At 36.4% G+C, this 20,460-nt stretch overlaps 1 protein-coding gene across 1 annotated transcript in view; it reads right to left on the bottom strand.

Moving 5' to 3' along the window:
* Positions 1-20,460, bottom strand: part of LOC150077016 (WD repeat-containing protein 43) — a 107,368-nt gene that overhangs the window by 2,508 nt on the left and 84,400 nt on the right. Inside the window, exons 14-16 of the mRNA XM_090386882.1 lie at positions 18,429-18,533; positions 8,174-8,237; positions 2,307-2,380 (exon numbers count right to left, since the gene is read on the bottom strand). Of these exons, the coding sequence (XP_090243008.1) occupies positions 2,307-2,380; positions 8,174-8,237; positions 18,429-18,533 (243 nt within the window). The remainder of the gene's footprint in view (positions 1-2,306; positions 2,381-8,173; positions 8,238-18,428; positions 18,534-20,460) is intronic.

Raw genomic sequence — 20,460 nt, forward strand, 5'->3', positions numbered from 1 at the left:
TGTTTAAAAATTTGTTTGTTAATTCTTTGATTTTTATATTTAATGCACTGGTAAACTGATAAAATATAATGGAATGTTTGTAGGTAAACAGATGGTAACTAGTATGATGCAAGAACATTCCTGTATTTGTGGGTTTACGGTAGATTTTGAACTGTAATCTGTCCCCCCCCTCTCTTGTAAGTGTAAAATTTTAATCGTTCTAGTCTCAATAAATTTTACACTTACAAGAGAGGGGGGACAGATTACAGTTCAAACTCTACCGTAAACCCACAAATACAGGAATGATCTTGCATTATACTAGCTACGTTCCATTATATTTAATCAGTTTACCAATGCTTATACACTACAACACAAACTGCATTAAATATAGAAATCAAAGCACTAACAAACAAATTTTTAAACAGGGGATATGCTCTTACCACCATTAACAGTATTAGACTACAGTCTAGACAGTATAGAACATAAAAACACGATTAGCAAAAAACATTTTATTACAATTCCATACATTGAACAATGGTACAGGAAACTCAATTCTCTTCTCAAAGATACAGAATTCAAAGTAATACGAAACCAACACAGAAACATCACTCCATACTAAAAAATCATTCCGTCTCTCCTTCTCCCATAGAAATGCATACCATAGTATATGGTATCTCATGCAGAGATTGTGATTCCACTTATGTGGGATTGACAAGGTGTCTTTTGGACAGACGTCTTAAACAACATGCTGTGTCAGTTAGAGCATTACAAGCCATGGTGTCAGAACTGTCTTTCCATGCCATAAATGAGAATCACATTTTCCTGTTCAATGAGACTAAAGTTTTCAACATACAACACAATTATACAAAATTACCAACTGCGAAAACTTAGAAATGAGAATACAAAATAACTCAATTAACATATTGCATCCATTTCTTATCTCGGATTTGCGGACGTTTACACGCATGCATATCAATGAGTAATTTCCCATAAATATCATGGGGAACACACACATTAGCATTCTAACTTGTGAACACGATGGAAGTTGAAAAGCTTTGTCTCCTTAAGGAAGGAAAGTTTTGGAAACAATTTCATCGTCGCGTTTTTTATGTAGCAGTTTATTACGTGATATATTTTATCAGCATCTAATTTTAAATATCTGACATGTCTTCAGTCACTTGAAGTTTGTGGAGGGGTTGATGGATCTAGGGTCGCGTCGGGGCTTTTGCCTATGATCCCAGGCATTGGATCATTCACTTATGTGGGATTGACAAGGTGTCTTTTGGACAGACGTCTTAAACAACATGCTGTGTCAGTTAGAGCATTACAAGCCATGGTGTCAGAACTGTCTTTCCATGCCATAAATGAGAATCACATTTTCCTGTTCAATGAGACTAAAGTTTTCAACATACAACACAATTATACAAAATTACCAACTGCGAAAACTTAGAAATGAGAATACAAAATAACTCAATTAACATATTGCATCCATTTCTTATCTCGGATTTGCGGACGTTTACACGCATGCATATCAATGAGTAATTTCCCATAAATATCATGGGGAACACACACATTAGCATTCTAACTTGTGAACACGATGGAAGTTGAAAAGCTTTGTCTCCTTAAGGAAGGAAAGTTTTGGAAACAATTTCATCGTCGCGTTTTTTATGTAGCAGTTTATTACGTGATATATTTTATCAGCATCTAATTTTAAATATCTGACATGTCTTCAGTCACTTGAAGTTTGTGGAGGGGTTGATGGATCTAGGGTCGCGTCGGGGCTTTTGCCTATGATCCCAGGCATTGGATCATTCATGTACTAAGAGGATTGAACACATTTAATAACTTTAAAGAAGTTTTTATGTATTTTAAACCTTTTAAAATCTGTTCTGGAGAGTTGAGTATAGAAGTCGCCCTATGAAGAAAGACTGAGGTAACTCTTTTGTAATTTTCAAATATGAAAAAAAAAAAAAAAACATAGGATATATAGAGAGTCATTGTTACTCTTAGATTTATAGTTAATTATACATATAAACAGCTACATGATTAAAAGCAATAAAAAAATAAAATAAAAATTAAGATAAGTGATGTTACCTCGTAACTATATTATTCAACTAGTAGAAATAATATGGTTGATTACTAGTGGGGATGAATGCAAAGTTCACAATTTACCACTTTAGCTTATTAATTTTGTTAAAATTTTTTTCCAATATATAAAAGCAAGAAAAAAATTAAATTTCTTAAAATAAAAAAAAAACAAAAAAAAACACACAACATTAAATTAAGATTAAATTCATAAAAAAAATGTGAAAGGGTAATAAGTTTACCAAAGAGTCGCTTGAACCAACACAGAGATCGTCATCCTCTTCTTCTTCTTCTGATGATGATGATGATGATGATGCTATAAAAAAAAGAAAGCAAGTTCTAGGAAAATGCTTTAAAAACAATCTATTAAAGAAATATTAAAGAAGTTCCTAAATCATAAAGGAAAATAATATTTAAATTAGTTCTGAATAATCTGGGCGTAATCTACAGAGCAGAAGATTATGAAGAGCATGATGGAATGGATGAGCAAATGTGAGTGTCTTATTATGGATTATTTCAGTTAGCTTCTAATTGATTGGAATAAGTGGGTGGGAATCTCACCATAGGAACAAAGTTTTTAAATAAACTAGATGATTGTCATTTGTACTAGCATGCTAGAGAAAATACTAGGAGCAAGAATATTCTAGATCTGGTCAATACTCATGAATCAGATGACATCACAGGGCTCACAGTACAGGAACCATTGGCAGGTAGTGATCAAGGTTGTTAGAAGATGAAGAAAGATATCAAAACGGTAGTTAAAAGTAAAGGCACAGTTTAATTTCAGTAAAGAAGACTATGACAGCTTAAGATGCTACATAGCATCTGTCAACTGAATAGATAACAGAGGTAAGATTAATACATTAAGAGTTTTACCATGTATTAATATATGGTTTCCATAACTAATCTTTAAAAGATTAGTTATGGAAACCATGAGTGCATATACAAGGTGTGGCAATAAAGTTCCCAGACTGGTGCAATAAAAAGAACACAAAGTAAACACCACCTAATTGAATGCATTTATTATGCCATTTTAAAAGTTTCTGAAAAGAGTCAGCAGAGGCATCCAAAGAGATGATGTTCAGTTTGGTGGTTACGTTTTTCTTTATGTCCTCAACATCCTGAAATCTCTTTCCTTTGAGGGCAGTTTTCATCTTGGGAAAGAGGAATAAGTCTGCTGGTGCTAGGACAGGGAATGATTGATCTATACAATGCCATATTTCATCTTCACAACAAGTGCACGATGGGTAGGGGCATTGTCATGCAACAAGACCCAGCTGAATTTCTCTCAAAATTTCAGCCGCACTCAGGAAGTGTGCTTCAATAGTTTTTTTGAAGCACCAGTACGTAGAACACAGCATTGACTCCTGCCCCCTTAGGTATTCTAGATCTGGTCAATACTCATGAATCAGATGACATCACAGGGCTCACAGTACAGGAACCATTGGCAGGTAGTGATCAAGGTTGTTAGAAGATGAAGAAAGATATCAAAACGGTAGTTAAAAGTAAAGGCACAGTTTAATTTCAGTAAAGAAGACTATGACAGCTTAAGATGCTACATAGCATCTGTCAACTGAATAGATAACAGAGGTAAGATTAATACATTAAGAGTTTTACCATGTATTAATACATGGTTTCCATAACTAATCTTTAAAAGATTAGTTATGGAAACCATGAGTGCATATACAAGGTGTGGCAATAAAGTTCCCAGACTGGTGCAATAAAAAGAACACAAAGTAAACACCACCTAATTGAATGCATTTATTATGCCATTTTAAAAGTTTCTGAAAAGAGTCAGCAGAGGCATCCAAAGAGATGATGTTCAGTTTGGTGGTTACGTTTTTCTTTATGTCCTCAACATCCTGAAATCTCTTTCCTTTGAGGGCAGTTTTCATCTTGGGAAAGAGGAATAAGTCTGCTGGTGCTAGGACAGGGAATGATTGATCTATACAATGCCATATTTCATCTTCACAACAAGTGCACGATGGGTAGGGGCACTGTCATGCAACAAGACCCAGCTGAATTTCTCTCAAAATTTCAGCCGCACTCAGGAAGTGTGCTTCAATAGTTTTTTTGAAGCACCAGTACGTAGAACACAGCATTGACTCCTGCCCCCTTAGGTATTCTAGATCTGGTCAATACTCATGAATCAGATGACATCACAGGGCTCACAGTACAGGAACCATTGGCAGGTAGTGATCAAGGTTGTTAGAAGATGAAGAAAGATATCAAAACGGTAGTTAAAAGTAAAGGCACAGTTTAATTTCAGTAAAGAAGACTATGACAGCTTAAGATGCTACATAGCATCTGTCAACTGAATAGATAACAGAGGTAAGATTAATACATTAAGAGTTTTACCATGTATTAATACATGGTTTCCATAACTAATCTTTAAAAGATTAGTTATGGAAACCATGAGTGCATATACAAGGTGTGGCAATAAAGTTCCCAGACTGGTGCAATAAAAAGAACACAAAGTAAACACCACCTAATTGAATGCATTTATTATGCCATTTTAAAAGTTTCTGAAAAGAGTCAGCAGAGGCATCCAAAGAGATGATGTTCAGTTTGGTGGTTACGTTTTTCTTTATGTCCTCAACATCCTGAAATCTCTTTCCTTTGAGGGCAGTTTTCATCTTGGGAAAGAGGAATAAGTCTGCTGGTGCTAGGACAGGGAATGATTGATCTATACAATGCCATATTTCATCTTCACAACAAGTGCACGATGGGTAGGGGCACTGTCATGCAACAAGACCCAGCTGAATTTCTCTCAAAATTTCAGCCGCACTCAGGAAGTGTGCTTCAATAGTTTTTTTGAAGCACCAGTACGTAGAACACAGCATTGACTCCTGCCCCCTTAGGTAGTAATCCCTTGTGAATCACACTCTGTTTATCGAAAAGCATGACCAGTATCATCTTAATCCTAGACTTTTGTCAATGAAATGTTTTGGGCCCTGGTAATGATTTTGAAGTTCAACACATGCTCAGATGTTTCATCTCTGGGTCATACTGAAACACCCAACACTCATCTCAAGTACAGTCGAGGAAATAAGGATTGTCTTCACAAGTCTTCGCACGATGACACTCTTCTTTACTTCTGCTCGTGAGGCTGTACTCCATGAGGCTGTAGGCACAAATTTTACACAGACCTTCCTTTTCCCTAAATCTTTGTGTAAAATTTGACTAATTGTTTCCTTATTCATATTCAATTCATCAGCCATCATTCTGAAGATCAAACAATGACCTTTTGACAATTCCCCCCAAACATTTACAACTCTATCCTCATTTTGAGAGGCTGACAGATGCCCACTTCTTGGGTCACCACGAACATTTTTATGTCAGTCTTTGAACCACTTATACTATTCAGACACACTGGTATGACTTAATATTTGTGCTGAAGATTTCCTCAGTTTAAAGCAAAATTTGTATGTGATCCACTGCAAAATCATGACATGGAATGTTAATGCTACTAACGAAACTTGTTATTTGCAACCTGTCAGCATACTGGACAATCTCTATACCACCATCTATTGGAGAAAGTTAACAACAACATGACCACAACAGCAGCAGTGTACAAGAACTTTATTGTCTCATATACCATGAAGAAAATATAGCATGAGAAGATTTCTGAGAAAGATGAATATGAATCTGGCCAGTCTAATAGAGCAGAAAAAGATGGGATGGGAAAGTTAGGAGGCAATGAAAATTACTGAAGCCTACAACAGCTGCAAGTTGATCTGCAGTACCACAGAAGCAGTTAGGGCAACCAAGGCTGAGTATGAGAAATCACTGGCTAAGAAAGCAAAGAATGGAAACAAGGAGTTTTTCAGGTATATGAATATAAAGAAGAAGATGAAGAAGAAGAAGAAGAAAATGAATCAGATTGGATCCTTGTATAATGGCCACCACTTACAATAATGTTTTTTAGCATTTGTGCACTGGCTTTCACTAATTTTATAATAATTTATTTATTTTTATGCACCCGCTTGCATCTCATATATTGTGGATACTTCTTGTTACTGGGTGTTGCTGAGGTCATCACACAGCCTACATGCTCACTGATGAGACTCCAAACAGAATTCACTCTTGAATCTGGACAGTGGAAAACACTTTAAATAAAACAGCATTATATTTCTTCACTGGAGTGCTGCATTTTATTTAGAGTAGTACAATATCAATTCAACTCATGGTGAAGGTGCCTCCACAACGTAAGATCAGTGAGCATCAGTTTGCTCAATACTATGTAAGAATAATGGATTTAGCCACCACTTACGATAATGCAAATATTGCATTATCGTAAGTGGTGATTCCGTTGGATTGGAAAAGTGCCAATGTATCTCCTATACATAAGAACGGTTCTAAGAATGTAGTAGGAAATTACCGATTGGTCAGTCTAACTTCAGTAGTAGGGAATATCAAGAAGGCAATGATCAAGGGTGGAATTCAGGATCATTTAGAAAGAAATGGAATTCTGAAGGATACACAGCATGGTTTTGTAAAGGGAAAATCGTGTTTAACAAATCTAGTTAGCTATTTTGACAGGGTCACTCATGAGCTGGATTTAGGGAATAATTTTGAATTGTTTATTTTTATATTTCAGCAAAGCATTTGACTCAGTCCCTATGAGAAGTTATTTTATAAGCTGGAACAGGTTGGAATCACAGGGTAAATCCTTAGATGGATAGCAGGATGGCCTCAGGGCAGGAGGCAGAGGATCGTGATAAATGGCTATTCCTCAAATTGGGTTAATGTAAGAAATGGGTTTCCCCAGGGGTCAGTATTGGGACCACTGCTGTTTCTGATTTTCTTAAATGACACTGATGAAAAGATAGAGGGCATGTCTGAATTTGCAGATGATGTAAAGATTGGTAGAGTAGTTAATAATCACTGCCAAGCAGGGCTTCTTCAGAGTAACCTAGATAGACTTCAGGGATGGTCAGAAAAGTGGCAGCTTTGCTTTAATTCGGCAAAGTGCAAGGTCTTACACCTGGGGAACAGCAACTCCAAAATAACTTATACACTTGGTGGAGTTGAACTAAAGTTAGCAGTAAAAGAAAGGGACTTGGAAGTTACGATACGGTCCAGCATGAATATCTCCGAGCATTGTAGACAGGTTGCAAGGAAGGCCCATGGTGTCCTATCGATGATTTAACGAGCATTTGCTAGTAGAGATAAGGATGTCATAATACCATTATATAAGGCTATTGTTAGACCACACTTGGAATACTGTGTTCAAGTATGGAGACCGCACCTAAAAAAGACATCAAGCTCCTTGAAAGCATCTAAAGACGGGTAACTTGCCTGGCAAGATTGACAAAAAGGCATCCATATGAGGAAATACTTTGAATATGTGGGTTGCACAGCTTGGAAACTAGGCACCTTAGAGGAGCCTTAATTGAGGTGTTTAAGGCTCTGAGAGGCAGAAGCAAAATGAACGAGGACAAAATTTTCACGGTTATTAATGATTCTAGACCTAGGGGTGATAAATTCAAGTTACTGGGGGGGGGGATGTTTAGACTGGATTGCAGGAGATTTTACTTTAGATCAGAGAGTTATAAATTACTGGAATAAGTTACCTACATGGGTGGTTGAGGCTGACAGTTTGAGGAAATTCAAAGGCCAGCTGGATAGTTGTCTATGGGAGGAGAGAAATGCATAAATTGTCTATTTCCTTTTATTATTTATTATTATTATTATTTTATTTATTTTTTCTTTTTGGCTGGTGCAGCATAAGCCTTAGGCTTCCTTGCACCAAAACTTTACATATCTATTACTCTAATGGTTTAGCAATTATGGATGTACTTTTAATATCCTGATATACAAAGTCAGTCATTTGGGCAAATGTGAAATTGCATCTAAAAATTAATTGATTAAATTCTGCTTAATATCATAAACTCAATTCCTGAATGAAACTTTTTGCAAAATATATAATTTATCTATGTAGATGCAAAACCTGGGGCCAATATCATGAACAAGCATACTCAAGAACAGATCTGATAATGTATAATAGATTAACATATTAGTAAGAAAAATTTACATTCTAAGATTTTCTTCAAATCAAAAAAACTACTCAACCCTGAAATCTGATAAAAAGTTATATTATACTCACCTTCTTCATAAGTCACTAAAGCTTTCTGTGAAGTATATATGTTGCTATCATCCCTCTGTGTATGCTACAAAAATATGCAGTTACCAAATCAGAATAATAATTAATTCCTTTGAAATGCTACAAGGGTGAATCATGAAAACAACTGTTTTGCTATAAACATATATCAAAACCAGAATTTTATTTTTCTATTGTGTAATTAAATTAACCTATTACAATATATACAAAGGAAGACAGAAAGATGGCAAACACAATGGCCTGCTGAAACAGAATGGATGTAAATAGGGAGACCACATTGAATGAAACCATGAACCCACTTTTGACAATATTTAAATCCCTAATGAAATGGACATTGCTAAGTCCTACCAAACAAGGGGATATTAACAACTTGAAAAACTTGGAGAGTTCATTATGTTGGACAGCCACAACAGACAACAAGCTGTAAAGGAATACCAGGCTTATGAATTTTAGTTAAACCATAAAAGTGGGGAAGTTTGCAATCTGAGGGATGAAGTCCTCAACAGTGTTTTACTAAACTTATTCTGCATAAACTAGGAATACACAAGTTCATAAATTTTGAATTCTAGCCAATTTAACAGGAAAATCTTGTACAGGTTTGCATATTTGACAATCTTGAAGGAAGATCAAAGTCTTCTGCATAACTGGATTTCTCTAAAACAACAATATGCCATCATCTGTTCGCATGAAGCAATTATATAGTGCTCTTCATAAAAAGAAACAAGAGCCTTATGTTGTACATGATTGAGTTTGGTTTGGATTTTACCGGTGGATCAGCAACAGAGGTTATAATGCACCAAAACAGCCACATAAAAGATAATGGTTAAAAACAGATTTAAGGAATCAGGTCACTATGTCAAAATGTATAATAACAAAAATAGATAAAAATGGTCTAAAAGGTATATTTTTAATAAGAGTAAATTAAACATTTTAATTTTAAATAAGTAAAAATAGCTGACATGCAATCATTGTCAGATAAAAATCTGACAGTGTATAGGCTAACTCAGTTGGTAAAAGCAGTAAAACCCAGATGTTATTCATTTATAAAATATGGATGCAATTAAAATAATAACTTTACTATATGGACAAATGTGATAATATTAATAAGACTTCACGGAAAAAATGAAACACCAAACCACAATACAAATATAGCAATTCCTGCGGCAGTTCAGACTGAACATAACAATGTGTGATTCTGTCCCTAAGCGCCAAGTCAAATAATATTCGAAATAAAATAGAATAAAGATATTATCTCATTTATATTACTTTGAATAATGGTGGCCTGGTACATAGGAGTAAAACTACACCTTGCCAAGATAAACCTTAACTACAACACTAATTTTCTGTATTTGTTACTGTCTTTAGTGTCCCCCCCCCCTCAAAATTCTTGGTGCCAAATTCTCACATGCAGGGTCAGCCCTTAATAGAAAGAAATGCATGGGATGACTACATCTTATATGAAGGCAAGTAAAGGCAGTTTCCTCTTTACAGTTCCTGTGCAGACTAGACTGCCAGCGTTTGATTACAGGATTAAACTGATATAACTTATCCACGGCATGTCCATGCCATGACTGTTACCACTGGGAGTGCAATCTATTGCATATTACCTGCTTGTAGTCTGTATACGAGACTATGATTGTTCTGGGGTTGTGCTGACTTGGCTGCAGCATTCACCAGTTCATTACCCCCATTCCCAATGTGGCTTGGGATCCAACATAAACAGATGTAAAATAAACATCTACTGAACCTGGAGCAGGACTGAATGAGAATATTTCATCTCAAATTCATCCTTCAATATACTTCATGATTCTGTATACACCATACACCTTTGGTAATTGAGAATTTTAATATAGTCCAAGGGCAACTCTATAGCATACACAGAACTTTGCTGTGTAAATGCTGCACTGAAGGGGAATCTTCTTATATGGTAGCAGATTCCAGCGATGATTCTAATTTCAAGCCATCAGTAAAGAGAGGAACGAAGTCAGAGTATTCAGCTCAACAGGCAGTGTAGAGTTGTGAATAAACAGATCAAGTAATTTCTTCCTTTATTAATAGAGACATTTCATAAGAGTAAATGAAAAAGCCAGGAGTGGCAGTACTTGCCTTTGTAACAGAGCAGCATTGTCTACTGTAATGTTAAGGTTTTTAAGTAGCTCTTGGACACAAATACAAAAGGGTGAGTTGGCAGACTGATGGGCAGTAAGATTTTCTTATCGTGGCTGAATGATGTCCACATGGGGTGGTTGGGATTTCCAGGGCATCATACACTTTTCCCATATCAAAAAAACTGAAACCTTGGGGCATTTCCAGTCTTATTAAATGGTTGAGTGTTGATCTGTTCCCCACTGTGTCTGGGTTGCTTGCTTCTAAATACCACATGGGCAAATGAGGAAGAGTCCTCATTTGCTTTAAAACATGTTATTTGGTTTGGTTTTTTTTTAGGAGCATTAGCAACTAAGGCCATGTTGCTCCGTGTATATGTGGTGGTTATTCCCTGACCTTTCCGCATCCTCTGTATTTGGTAGCTCATGGGCTCGAACCCCGGTCTAATCAAGAAGTGTGTGTGCTACGCACTACTGTTCCTGCCCACCTGGCTACAGAGGCGCCTTTTTTTAAAAGGTGTATCCTGCAATAAGAAGCATGTTTGACTTATACTTATGAGGAAAGCTTTGATTTCATAACCATTTCAATGGAATTCATGATAATGCCACTGAAACAGTAAGAATTTGAAGGCCATTATTTAAATTTTCTGGATCTGTCTGCTTCCAAGGGGTTGAACTTCCCAGTCCAAGATATATCATTTTTGGGGAAATACAGATGTTATCCAGTGTTCATGTCTTCTTCTACAATGAGTTCCAAGAATATCTTCAGATGCTGCTACATCCATTTTTTTTGTGTTTCAGGTCAGGTTTTTGAGTCTTTCCTCTATCATTTGGTTTTAGCATTATCATTAGTAGAGGCATATGATGCCTTTTTTTGTCCTTGTTTTTTTGTGAAGCATGATATAGTTGCTTCATGTGAACAAAGGAGGCCATACTTTTATTTTAGAAAAACCCAATCCTATACAAAATATTTTAATTCCCCTTCAAAATCATCAAGTATACAAGCCTGTACAACATTCTCTTCATCTCTTAATATAATAAGTGAATAAGCACATTATAGCCATAACAACTTATGTGCCATTAAGCCTCCACAACAACAACATTCTCTTATGAAAGTGTTAAAAAGTCCAGAATTTAAGTTAATGTGAACTTGTGTAATTCTTGGTTTGTGCAGAATAAGATTAGTAAAACATTTCAGTGAAGACTTCAATGCATTGGGGTGTCAACTTCCTCAGTTTAATGGAGTACTTAAATTTCATAAGCTTGGTATTCCTTTATAGCCTAGTGTTGTCTATTGTAGCACCCCAACATATGAACTCTAAGTTTATTTTCATGATGTTAAATGCCCCTTGTTTGGTAGGATTTATTACACTGTTGAGGGTAGTGTGTTTCATTCAGATCATTAGACACTTTAATATTGCCAAAGACAAGGTCATAGCTTTATTCATTGTGGTATTTCTATTTATGTCCATTCCGGTTCCACAGGTCATCGGGTTTACTAAACACCTTTAGGTCACTGGGTGACTGGGTCATGTTCACATTACAGATTTAGAATAGTACTCTAAATCTATTGATATAGAATCCAATTCAGAGCACTACTTAGATGTGCTCTAACACCTAAGTGTCAAATCTGTAAGTGCATCACTTAGCAGTCCTCTAACAGTGTTTCTCAACTTGTGGCTTGCGGACCACCAGTGGTCCATGAGTTGGTTGTAAGCGGTCCGTGGGAAGGTAAATTTTATTGCAAGTATAAAATATAATCACAAATAAAATTAAAATTGGCAATCAACTGTTTTCTTTGTTGTCGCAAATCAAGAGATATCCCTTACAATGAAAGGGATATCTCCTGATTGGAATGTAAGACTTACAATGTAAGACATTGTGTGTCGCCAGTGCACTGCTGGTGAGACCACAAGCTTTCATCTGTCACAGTTGATCACCAGCTTCTGAGTATGTAATATGTATTGTATTTGTTTTTGTGTATTTATAAAGTATTTTTTATATTCTCACAAAACTAGTGTGCGTGAATAACTGCTAAAATTTGTAGTTGATTATTTGATTGTATATGTTGGGCGAGTTTTTTTAGAATATTTTTAATTATATTTATTTAATAAGTGATATTTTGTTTGAGATTGGAATTATTTATTTTAGTAATTTAATATCAGCCCTATATTCAATATAATATACTGAACAACATGGATAAGTGGCTAAAAACAGGATTTTTGAAAAGTCAACCCAATACTAGTTTTTTCATAGATGTAAAGAAACCCAACCCGATGGTCTGTGGTAAGTAAAGAATGCTTGAAGTGGTGCATGAATGATAAAAGGTTGAGAAGCACTTCTCTAACAGGTTTAGAGCATCATTCTAAATCTGTTGGTATTCAGTTCTGTCTTAACCAATGTCACCTGGAGCAACAGGAAACAATAAATATTTCTGAATCTGCTGGTTCCAGTCAAACTGACAATGTTTTCAGCCGACCGGGCTAGCCAGGTGGGTAAAGTACCTGCCTGGCAACCCAAAGGTCGCAGGTTTGAATCCCGCCTCGGGCTTGGATCAAAGCAAAGTACTGCAAAAACCTTGGGCGGTGCATTATGGCCACAGATGCCGATGCGCCAACAACTACCAAAAAAAAAAGTTTTCATGGTCATTCCCAGAGCCAGAACTATCACTCCTCAGTTATCTAAATTCTTTTTCCTTGTATAAAATTTATTGTAGAATTGTGAGTAAATGATGATCTTCCATTCTCGAATGTTATGGTGACATGTCTTGCCTTGTCTTCAGAAAGTCGATGTGCACAGACCAAGTCTCCAACTATATGTCTCTACATGCTCCAGGACATCTGTGTGATATGCCTTGTTTAAGTAGGATGGACCATGCTAGCTCCATCAGTTGTATGGATATTAAGATTTCTTGGGTGTAGGCAGATCTTGTGAGGTATGGATACCTCCTCATGTTTAGGATAGGTTTGAATTAAGAGGCCTAGGATATTGCACAACACAAAAGGAGAATCCTGCTGTGAATTGCACAGTCATTCACAGCAGGGTTCTCCTCTCTGTGACAGTAAGTTTTCATTTACAGATGGAATTTACCACTATTTGGGTGTTTCTGGACAACTTGTACCAGTGTTTTAAGAAGTTATGGTATCAGAACTGTGCAGTGCTCTGATAGCAAGCTGCAATGCATCATTATGCAAGTGAAGACACATAAATCACTGTTTATGCAAAGTGAATTTATCATATAAAATAGCCAGATTATGAAGTTACTATGTAGGCAAAGTGAGCAGGAGATTAGAAGGCCATATTTCAGTGCATGGTGTGGGGGGGCTGGCCACCAGAACCACTAATCCTATTTGCCCTTGCCGAGCACTACTTGTGTTGTTGTTGTTTGTTAGGTTTTTTTTAGGAGCATTAGCAACTAAGGCCATATTGCTCCGGAATATGCGGTGGTCATTCCCTGACCTTTCCGCATCCTCCGTATTTGGTGGTGACGAGCTCGAACCTCGGTCTAATCAAGAAGCGCGTGCTACGCACTGCTCCTCCTTCCCCCACTACTTGTGTGAGCAGCGTTGCAACCCCCCAGTAATGATCTGAAGATTGGCCAATCACACAATTTTGTATTTTACCTGTGGCTAGAAGAACTGCATACTTTTACTCCAAGCCCCAATGTCAATAGTAGTAGTGGTGGTGGCATGTGATGCAAGAAAGCAAGTGTATGAGCTTATGCAGCATCAGCCAAAAAAAAAAAAAAAAAAAAAAATAGACAACCATTTCCCCTAAATATTTGTCCAGTTCCTCCTTAAATTTATTTAATCTATCAACTTCCACAACAACAGATGGAAGTTTGTTCCAGCAATTAACCACCCGCTGGCTAAAGGCTAATTTCTGCACTTCTATTCTACACCTGTCTTTCCTTGATTTGAATTTATGCCCACTTAGGTTCGTAATCTGAACAAGTGAAAGAATCCCTTCAGAATTAAGCGTGCTCAACCCATTCAAGGACTTATACACCTCAATCAGATCACCACGCAGGTGCCTAGTCTCCAGCCACTGCAATTTGCAGAACTTAAACCTCTTGGTAAGAGGATCCCTTCATTCCCCTCACCAATCTTGTTGCCCTTCTCTGTACACGCTCAAGCAAATCTACATCCTTCCTAAAATGAGGCCTCCAGACCTGTACGCAGTACTCAAGGCATGGTCTGACCATTGCCTTATACAGAGGGACAATCACCTTTTCCCTGCTAGCAAAATTCCTATATATCATTGACAAAACCAATGACCTGCCCTGGCAGCCTGTCTGCATTGCTCAGAAAACTTCATATCTGACTGCACAATTACTCCCAGGCCTTTTTCATTTTCTACCACCTTAAGTGTAGTACCACACAGTTGGTACATTTCTCTGGGGTTACTTCTACCCATATGCAGTACTTTGCATTTGTCAAGGTTAAACTTCAGTTGCCACTTGTCAGCCCATCTGCCCAAATTATCTAGATCCTGTTGCAGTAGCACACTACCATTACTGTCATTAACAACCCTGTCAACATTTGTATCATTTGAAAACTTCGACACTAAGCCTGATATACCTTCATCAATATCATTGATAAATACACAAAACAACAGTGGACCCGACACTGAACCCTATGGGACTCCACTAATAACATTAGTCCACGAAGAGCAGCACCCATTGATTACCACCCTATGTCTTCTCTCACTCGATCATCCTTTTATCATTTGTAGCAATTTACCCTTAATACCATTCTGCTCCAATTTGTACAGTAGTCTTCCATGCACAACAGTGTCAAAAGCTTTCCTGAAATCCAAGTATATGATATCAAAATTATTTTTTGCATCCAGTTGCTTTGAGGTCTAATTATGATCATTCTACCAACATTTACAGGAAACTAACAATAGACCTCATACTCCCATTTGACTCCAATTATCCCAGGAGAGCCAAGGTGAGTTCAAGTTATTTGTAATGAGGATCCTGCATTTGTCAGCCCATCTGCCCAAATTTTCTAGATCGTGTTGCAGTAACACACTACCATTACTGTCATTAATAATCCTGCCAACCTTTGTATCATTTGCAAACTTCGACACTAAGTCTGATATACCTTCATCAATATCATTGATAAATACAGTAAACCCCAGCTATTCGTGGGGATTACGTTCCTGAGAAATGCCACGAATGCTGAGTTATGGCTCCCATAGTAATAAAGGGGTTCCGTTCCAAAGTATGAAATATATAAGAAAAACTAGTCTAAAATTTTGTCTATGTATGTATTATATGTACCTTCATAATATGACTATGTACATAGATAGTACATAGTGAAATGCAAGCATATGGCATCAAAATGAAAATAAGAAACAATTTAATATTAAATGTAATATTTATTAGAAATTTCAAACAAATCTTTCAATCTTTCAATAGCTAAAAAACTTATCCCACCAGTGCTATCACCAGTTTCACTAAAGTGTTGATAAAGGAGTTTTGCCTTTTCGTGCATGATGAGTGAACTTAATGGAATTTTATTTTTGAGTTCGGTCTTCTATCCACAGATTTAAAGCCTTTTCCATTTTTTTATAATTTAACATCACGAGTTATAGAGCAAATTTTTGAAGCAATTAGTGCGTTTTCACGGAGACTACGGCAGATTTTTTCTTCCGATTTCTTGATTGATTCATTGACCGTTGACTCATTGATTTTATAATGTTTTGCCACTGAGGAGACACTTTCACCATTAGAAATTTTGTCTAATAACTCAATTTTATTCGCTAATGTCATCACCTTCTTTGATCTTTTCACATTTCCGTTGTTATTCGTAGCCATATTTTTGTACAGGTTAGGAAGAACTTGTCCACAATAAAGTCACTTTCTTCCGTTAACACACTCGAAAAAAAGTCTGTTTTACACTGTAAAACGGTAGATTTATCAATTTTGTAAGCATATCAATTTATAAATTGATAAATTCATTCAATTTATAAGCATATAAATTAAAATCAAACGACGGTTTGATTTTATGATGGAAGGTTTTTCCATGACAAGCGCATAACACATACTGAACAAGATTAGCGAGAAACATCCACACTCGCGATTTTGTCATCTCCCCCCACCCATCCACTAAGTGCTGTTTTAACCGTGAAAGATAATTTTAGCCACGCCCATGTTTTTTTATGGTGGAAAATGTTCGTGGCGCTTTAAAATTCACATTTTTTTAGGTTTCATTTTATATTAGACCTTATCAGAAGTACAGCAGTACCTCACGAATTTTGACCTGCAAGTGAACCCTGAGAAATCTGCCATCATGGTATTCTCACTTAAACCCATACCAACCATAATTCAGTGCCTGCGATTGACGGAGTCCCAATCCCCTGCGTTGAAAAGCAAAGAGATCTGGGTGTAATCTTCGACAGAAAATTACGATTCCATCACCATATAGAAGAACTCTGTGCTAAATTCAACAAGAAACGGTGGGTTGCCAAGCAGCACTTGCTACACATTCACAACAGAAACCTGATAAAAATGTATATCAGGATGATCATTTTTGGAAGTGTACTGTATGGAGTAGAGTTGTGGGGCTCAGCTGCAGACACCACAATTAAACCATTAAAAGCCGCTGAATACTGGCTCCTGAAGTGGGCAACCTGGAAGTGTCATCTCCCACCACAGCAGTGCACAACACCGATGGCCAACGCACTGAATTTAACCAGGTTTTCAGCATTAATGCACGAGAGAAGACTCACCTTCACCGTAAAAATGATTACCGGGAGAGTCTCAGCACCCAACGTTTGGGACACCGTGTGCTGGCAGATTCCCCAACCAGGTCTCCGCTCCACTCCCAAGCTTCTTGCTCTTCCTTCGAGACTACATTTGAAAGATCGGTTCCTCCCTTATCAGAAGCTACATCTGGTTCAATCCCTGGATGCTGACTTATTTAAAATCATAGATGATAAAAAGTATAGACGGATCATCCTAGATCTGCACGTGGCCTCCAGAACTACCAACTGATCTCAGATTGTTATGGTGGGGCAAGAGACTCTCAGAAAACTGGACTTGAGGAAAATCTTTTGTCATCACAATTTGTTATTTTTGTTATTTTGTATTAGTTTTCCTTTCAAGTCAATGTTATCTGCTATGAGTACTTTTTTCTTAATATAATTTGCTTATAATTAAGCTCTACAATTCCTTTATTATCTCTGCCGTTTGTTAACCCCTGGCATGGTGCTGTGAAGGGTATTGTATGGTTGTGGTACCTGCGTGTACCGGTGAACTGTACAATAAAGATCTTATTTATTAAATCAGCGACCGCGAATAGCGGGGGTTTACTGTATACAAAACAACAGTGGACCTGACACCGAACCCTATGGGACTCCACTAATAACATTAGTCCACAAAGAGCAGCACCCATTGATTACCACCCCATGTCTTCTCTCACTCAATCATCCTTTTATCATTTGTAGCAATTTACCCTTAATACCATTCTGCTCCAATTTGTACAGTAGTCTTCCATGCGCAACAGTGTCAAAAGCTTTCCTGAAATCCAAGTATATGATATCAAAATTATTTTTTGCATCCAGTTCCCTCTGAGGTCTAATTATGATCATTCTACCAACATTTACAGGAAACTAACAATAGACCTCATACTCCCATTTGACTCCAATTATCCCAGGAGAGCCAAGTGAGTTCAAGTTATTTGTAATGAGGACCTTGCAGAAAAAAAAATTTACACATTAGCATGACTGAGAAATACCTGTTCCAAATGAACAGGGATCATTCCTCAAATGAATCTCAAATGCTTCTCTTTGGCTGCACAAGTCTCCTCTACTTCCACAGTCTTCTCCTGAACTCCCACCAGTGGCTCAAAAAGTCCCACATATATCATTCCTCATGTTCCTGAGGCCAGCAACAAAATTACTAGGAATTCAGAGTTAAAAGGAAAAACAAAAACATGACAAAAATAAAAGACAAATAGCAGAAATCTGGAAAACATGAGAAGTTTGACAGGTAAGAAAATGTAAACTTCCTTAAAAAAAAAAAAAAAAAACTAATTCTGATATTTCTTAATCATTATTGTTGCCTTTTCAAAATTGATACATAAGTGGCATAAAATAAAGCTTTTGAAATTCAAAATACCACCTACTTTTGATGTAAATATAGCTTCATAATCTGGTAACTGGCTTATTTTAGAACACCGCTGCACATCGGCTTCAAACTGGCTTATAGCACGTGCTAGGATATTAACATCCTAATTAAGAAATATATAAAGACAGATGTAAATATATTTTTAAAAACTTTCAAGGCTTGGGATCCTATGCAGAATAGAACATTTTGCATATATTCCTAGATGTGTAGACCATGTAAGTTTTTTGATATACTTCTGCTTTAAATAACCATAAAAAAATAAAAACTAATAAAAAATTCAGATTCACTTATAAGACTAAAAAGAAATTATATTCCAATACTTAAATAGTTACCAACCAATCAAAGAGACTATTTAATTGACTTAAGAATCATAAGAAAGCTCAGCAGAAGAGGGAGATGAGTTGAATAAGTACTGCAAAATGTTATTTATAGTTTAAAGTACATTCGAACTATGAGGGAAACAGTGATAAAAAAAAAAAAGTCATATTGCTGCAAAATAAGCAATATAGTGATCTGAGTAAAGAGGAGTCTATAAGACTCTTCCCTGAGATCATTATACCAGTCATTAAGAGAACGACTATCAAAAAAAAAAAATATTGAAGTTGAAGGCAGGAAGGCTCTAGAGGGTGGAGGTATACATTCTGTTATACTGAAAGAAGCTGGATGTGAGTGTATCAACCTGTTCAGAATGTTAATGAGATCATCATCATTACACTCCGGGATGATCCCCTTAGACAAAAAAAGTGCTATAGGCATTCAATCAATAAAGGAGTTGTGAAAGAGGTCATGGTCAGCTACACACTGGTGAACTTGACTTATGTAGTAAGATCTGTGGTTAGGGATATGGTACAGGACCATCTGAATAAGAATGTCATCCTTGTGCTGGCCCACAGAATTGGTTTAAAGTGATCACTGCTTTTTAAGGCTTTTCAACAGGAATGTAATGCTGAATTTAAAGATCCCAACCTTAATGCAAAAATTAGACAGTAAGTGAAGGAAAAATTCTTGCTCAATTTATAAATCTGACAAATCTAACGTATTAGGGAACTTCATGATTACAATTTGATATTAGACTTGCCATTTCTAGCCAAATTGGCTGAAAAACCAAATTACTTGAATCTGGAGCTCCAAGGAACAGAAAAAAGTGTAGCTGAAATCACAAGTTAATTTATTTCTTTCAAATTCAAGTTAGACCTAATCACCTAGAAAAGAAAAATACCTTCAGCATTTTACCCACATAGAGTATCACTTTGGCAAAAATAATATCATCACAACAATTATTTCCATGATATACATTCCTGAAAATAATGAGTTTTTCTCCGATTTGCTAATACTGAATTTGCAATTTCTTTTTATCTGAATTCATTTTGCTCTGAAGAAATTAGCAGCATTAGAGAGTCCTTTTTCAAAATTATCTGACAGTAAAGTTGATGACCTTGAACTAGAGATAACTCTAAATTATTTAAGTTTAAAATCCTAAGAAAAGGAATTCAATATTAACGGACACCCAACTGGATGACTGCTGGAGAGTTGGGATGTCATCACACATGCTCAATCATAAATATCTAGCTGACAAGATGGAGTACCATGTATCCCATTAATATGGAATGACTTACATGACATGCTTAAAGTAATAAACAGATGCTGATTATTCATACTGGTTTAATTTGCTTTCAGAGAATTTTATTTATAAAAGTATTCAATTTTGTGTGCTTTTATAATTGTGTCCACACTTCCCAGAATGTGGTATATGCCAATGGTGATAAAAGTTTGAGAACCACTGATATAGCATAAAACTAGCTTTATTTATACTATCAGAGGAGTGCATGGAAGTAAGCCTTTCAAATAGAAGTTTTACTTCCATACACTTCTTGGTGCACTAAAACATATTCATTAAAAAAAGATAGCCCACCAGTTGAGAAGAAAGTAAGATTCAAAACATTTAATCTTGTGGCATCTCAAATTTTTAAATATGCAGCAAATTCATCTTTCCAGGCGATACTATACAATTTAAAAAGATATTAGCTACT

This window comes from Mastigoproctus giganteus, chromosome 12 (genome assembly GCF_048544385.1).
Source record: "Mastigoproctus giganteus isolate SK-2022 chromosome 12, ASM4854438v1, whole genome shotgun sequence".
NCBI lineage: Eukaryota > Metazoa > Arthropoda > Arachnida > Uropygi > Thelyphonidae > Mastigoproctus > Mastigoproctus giganteus.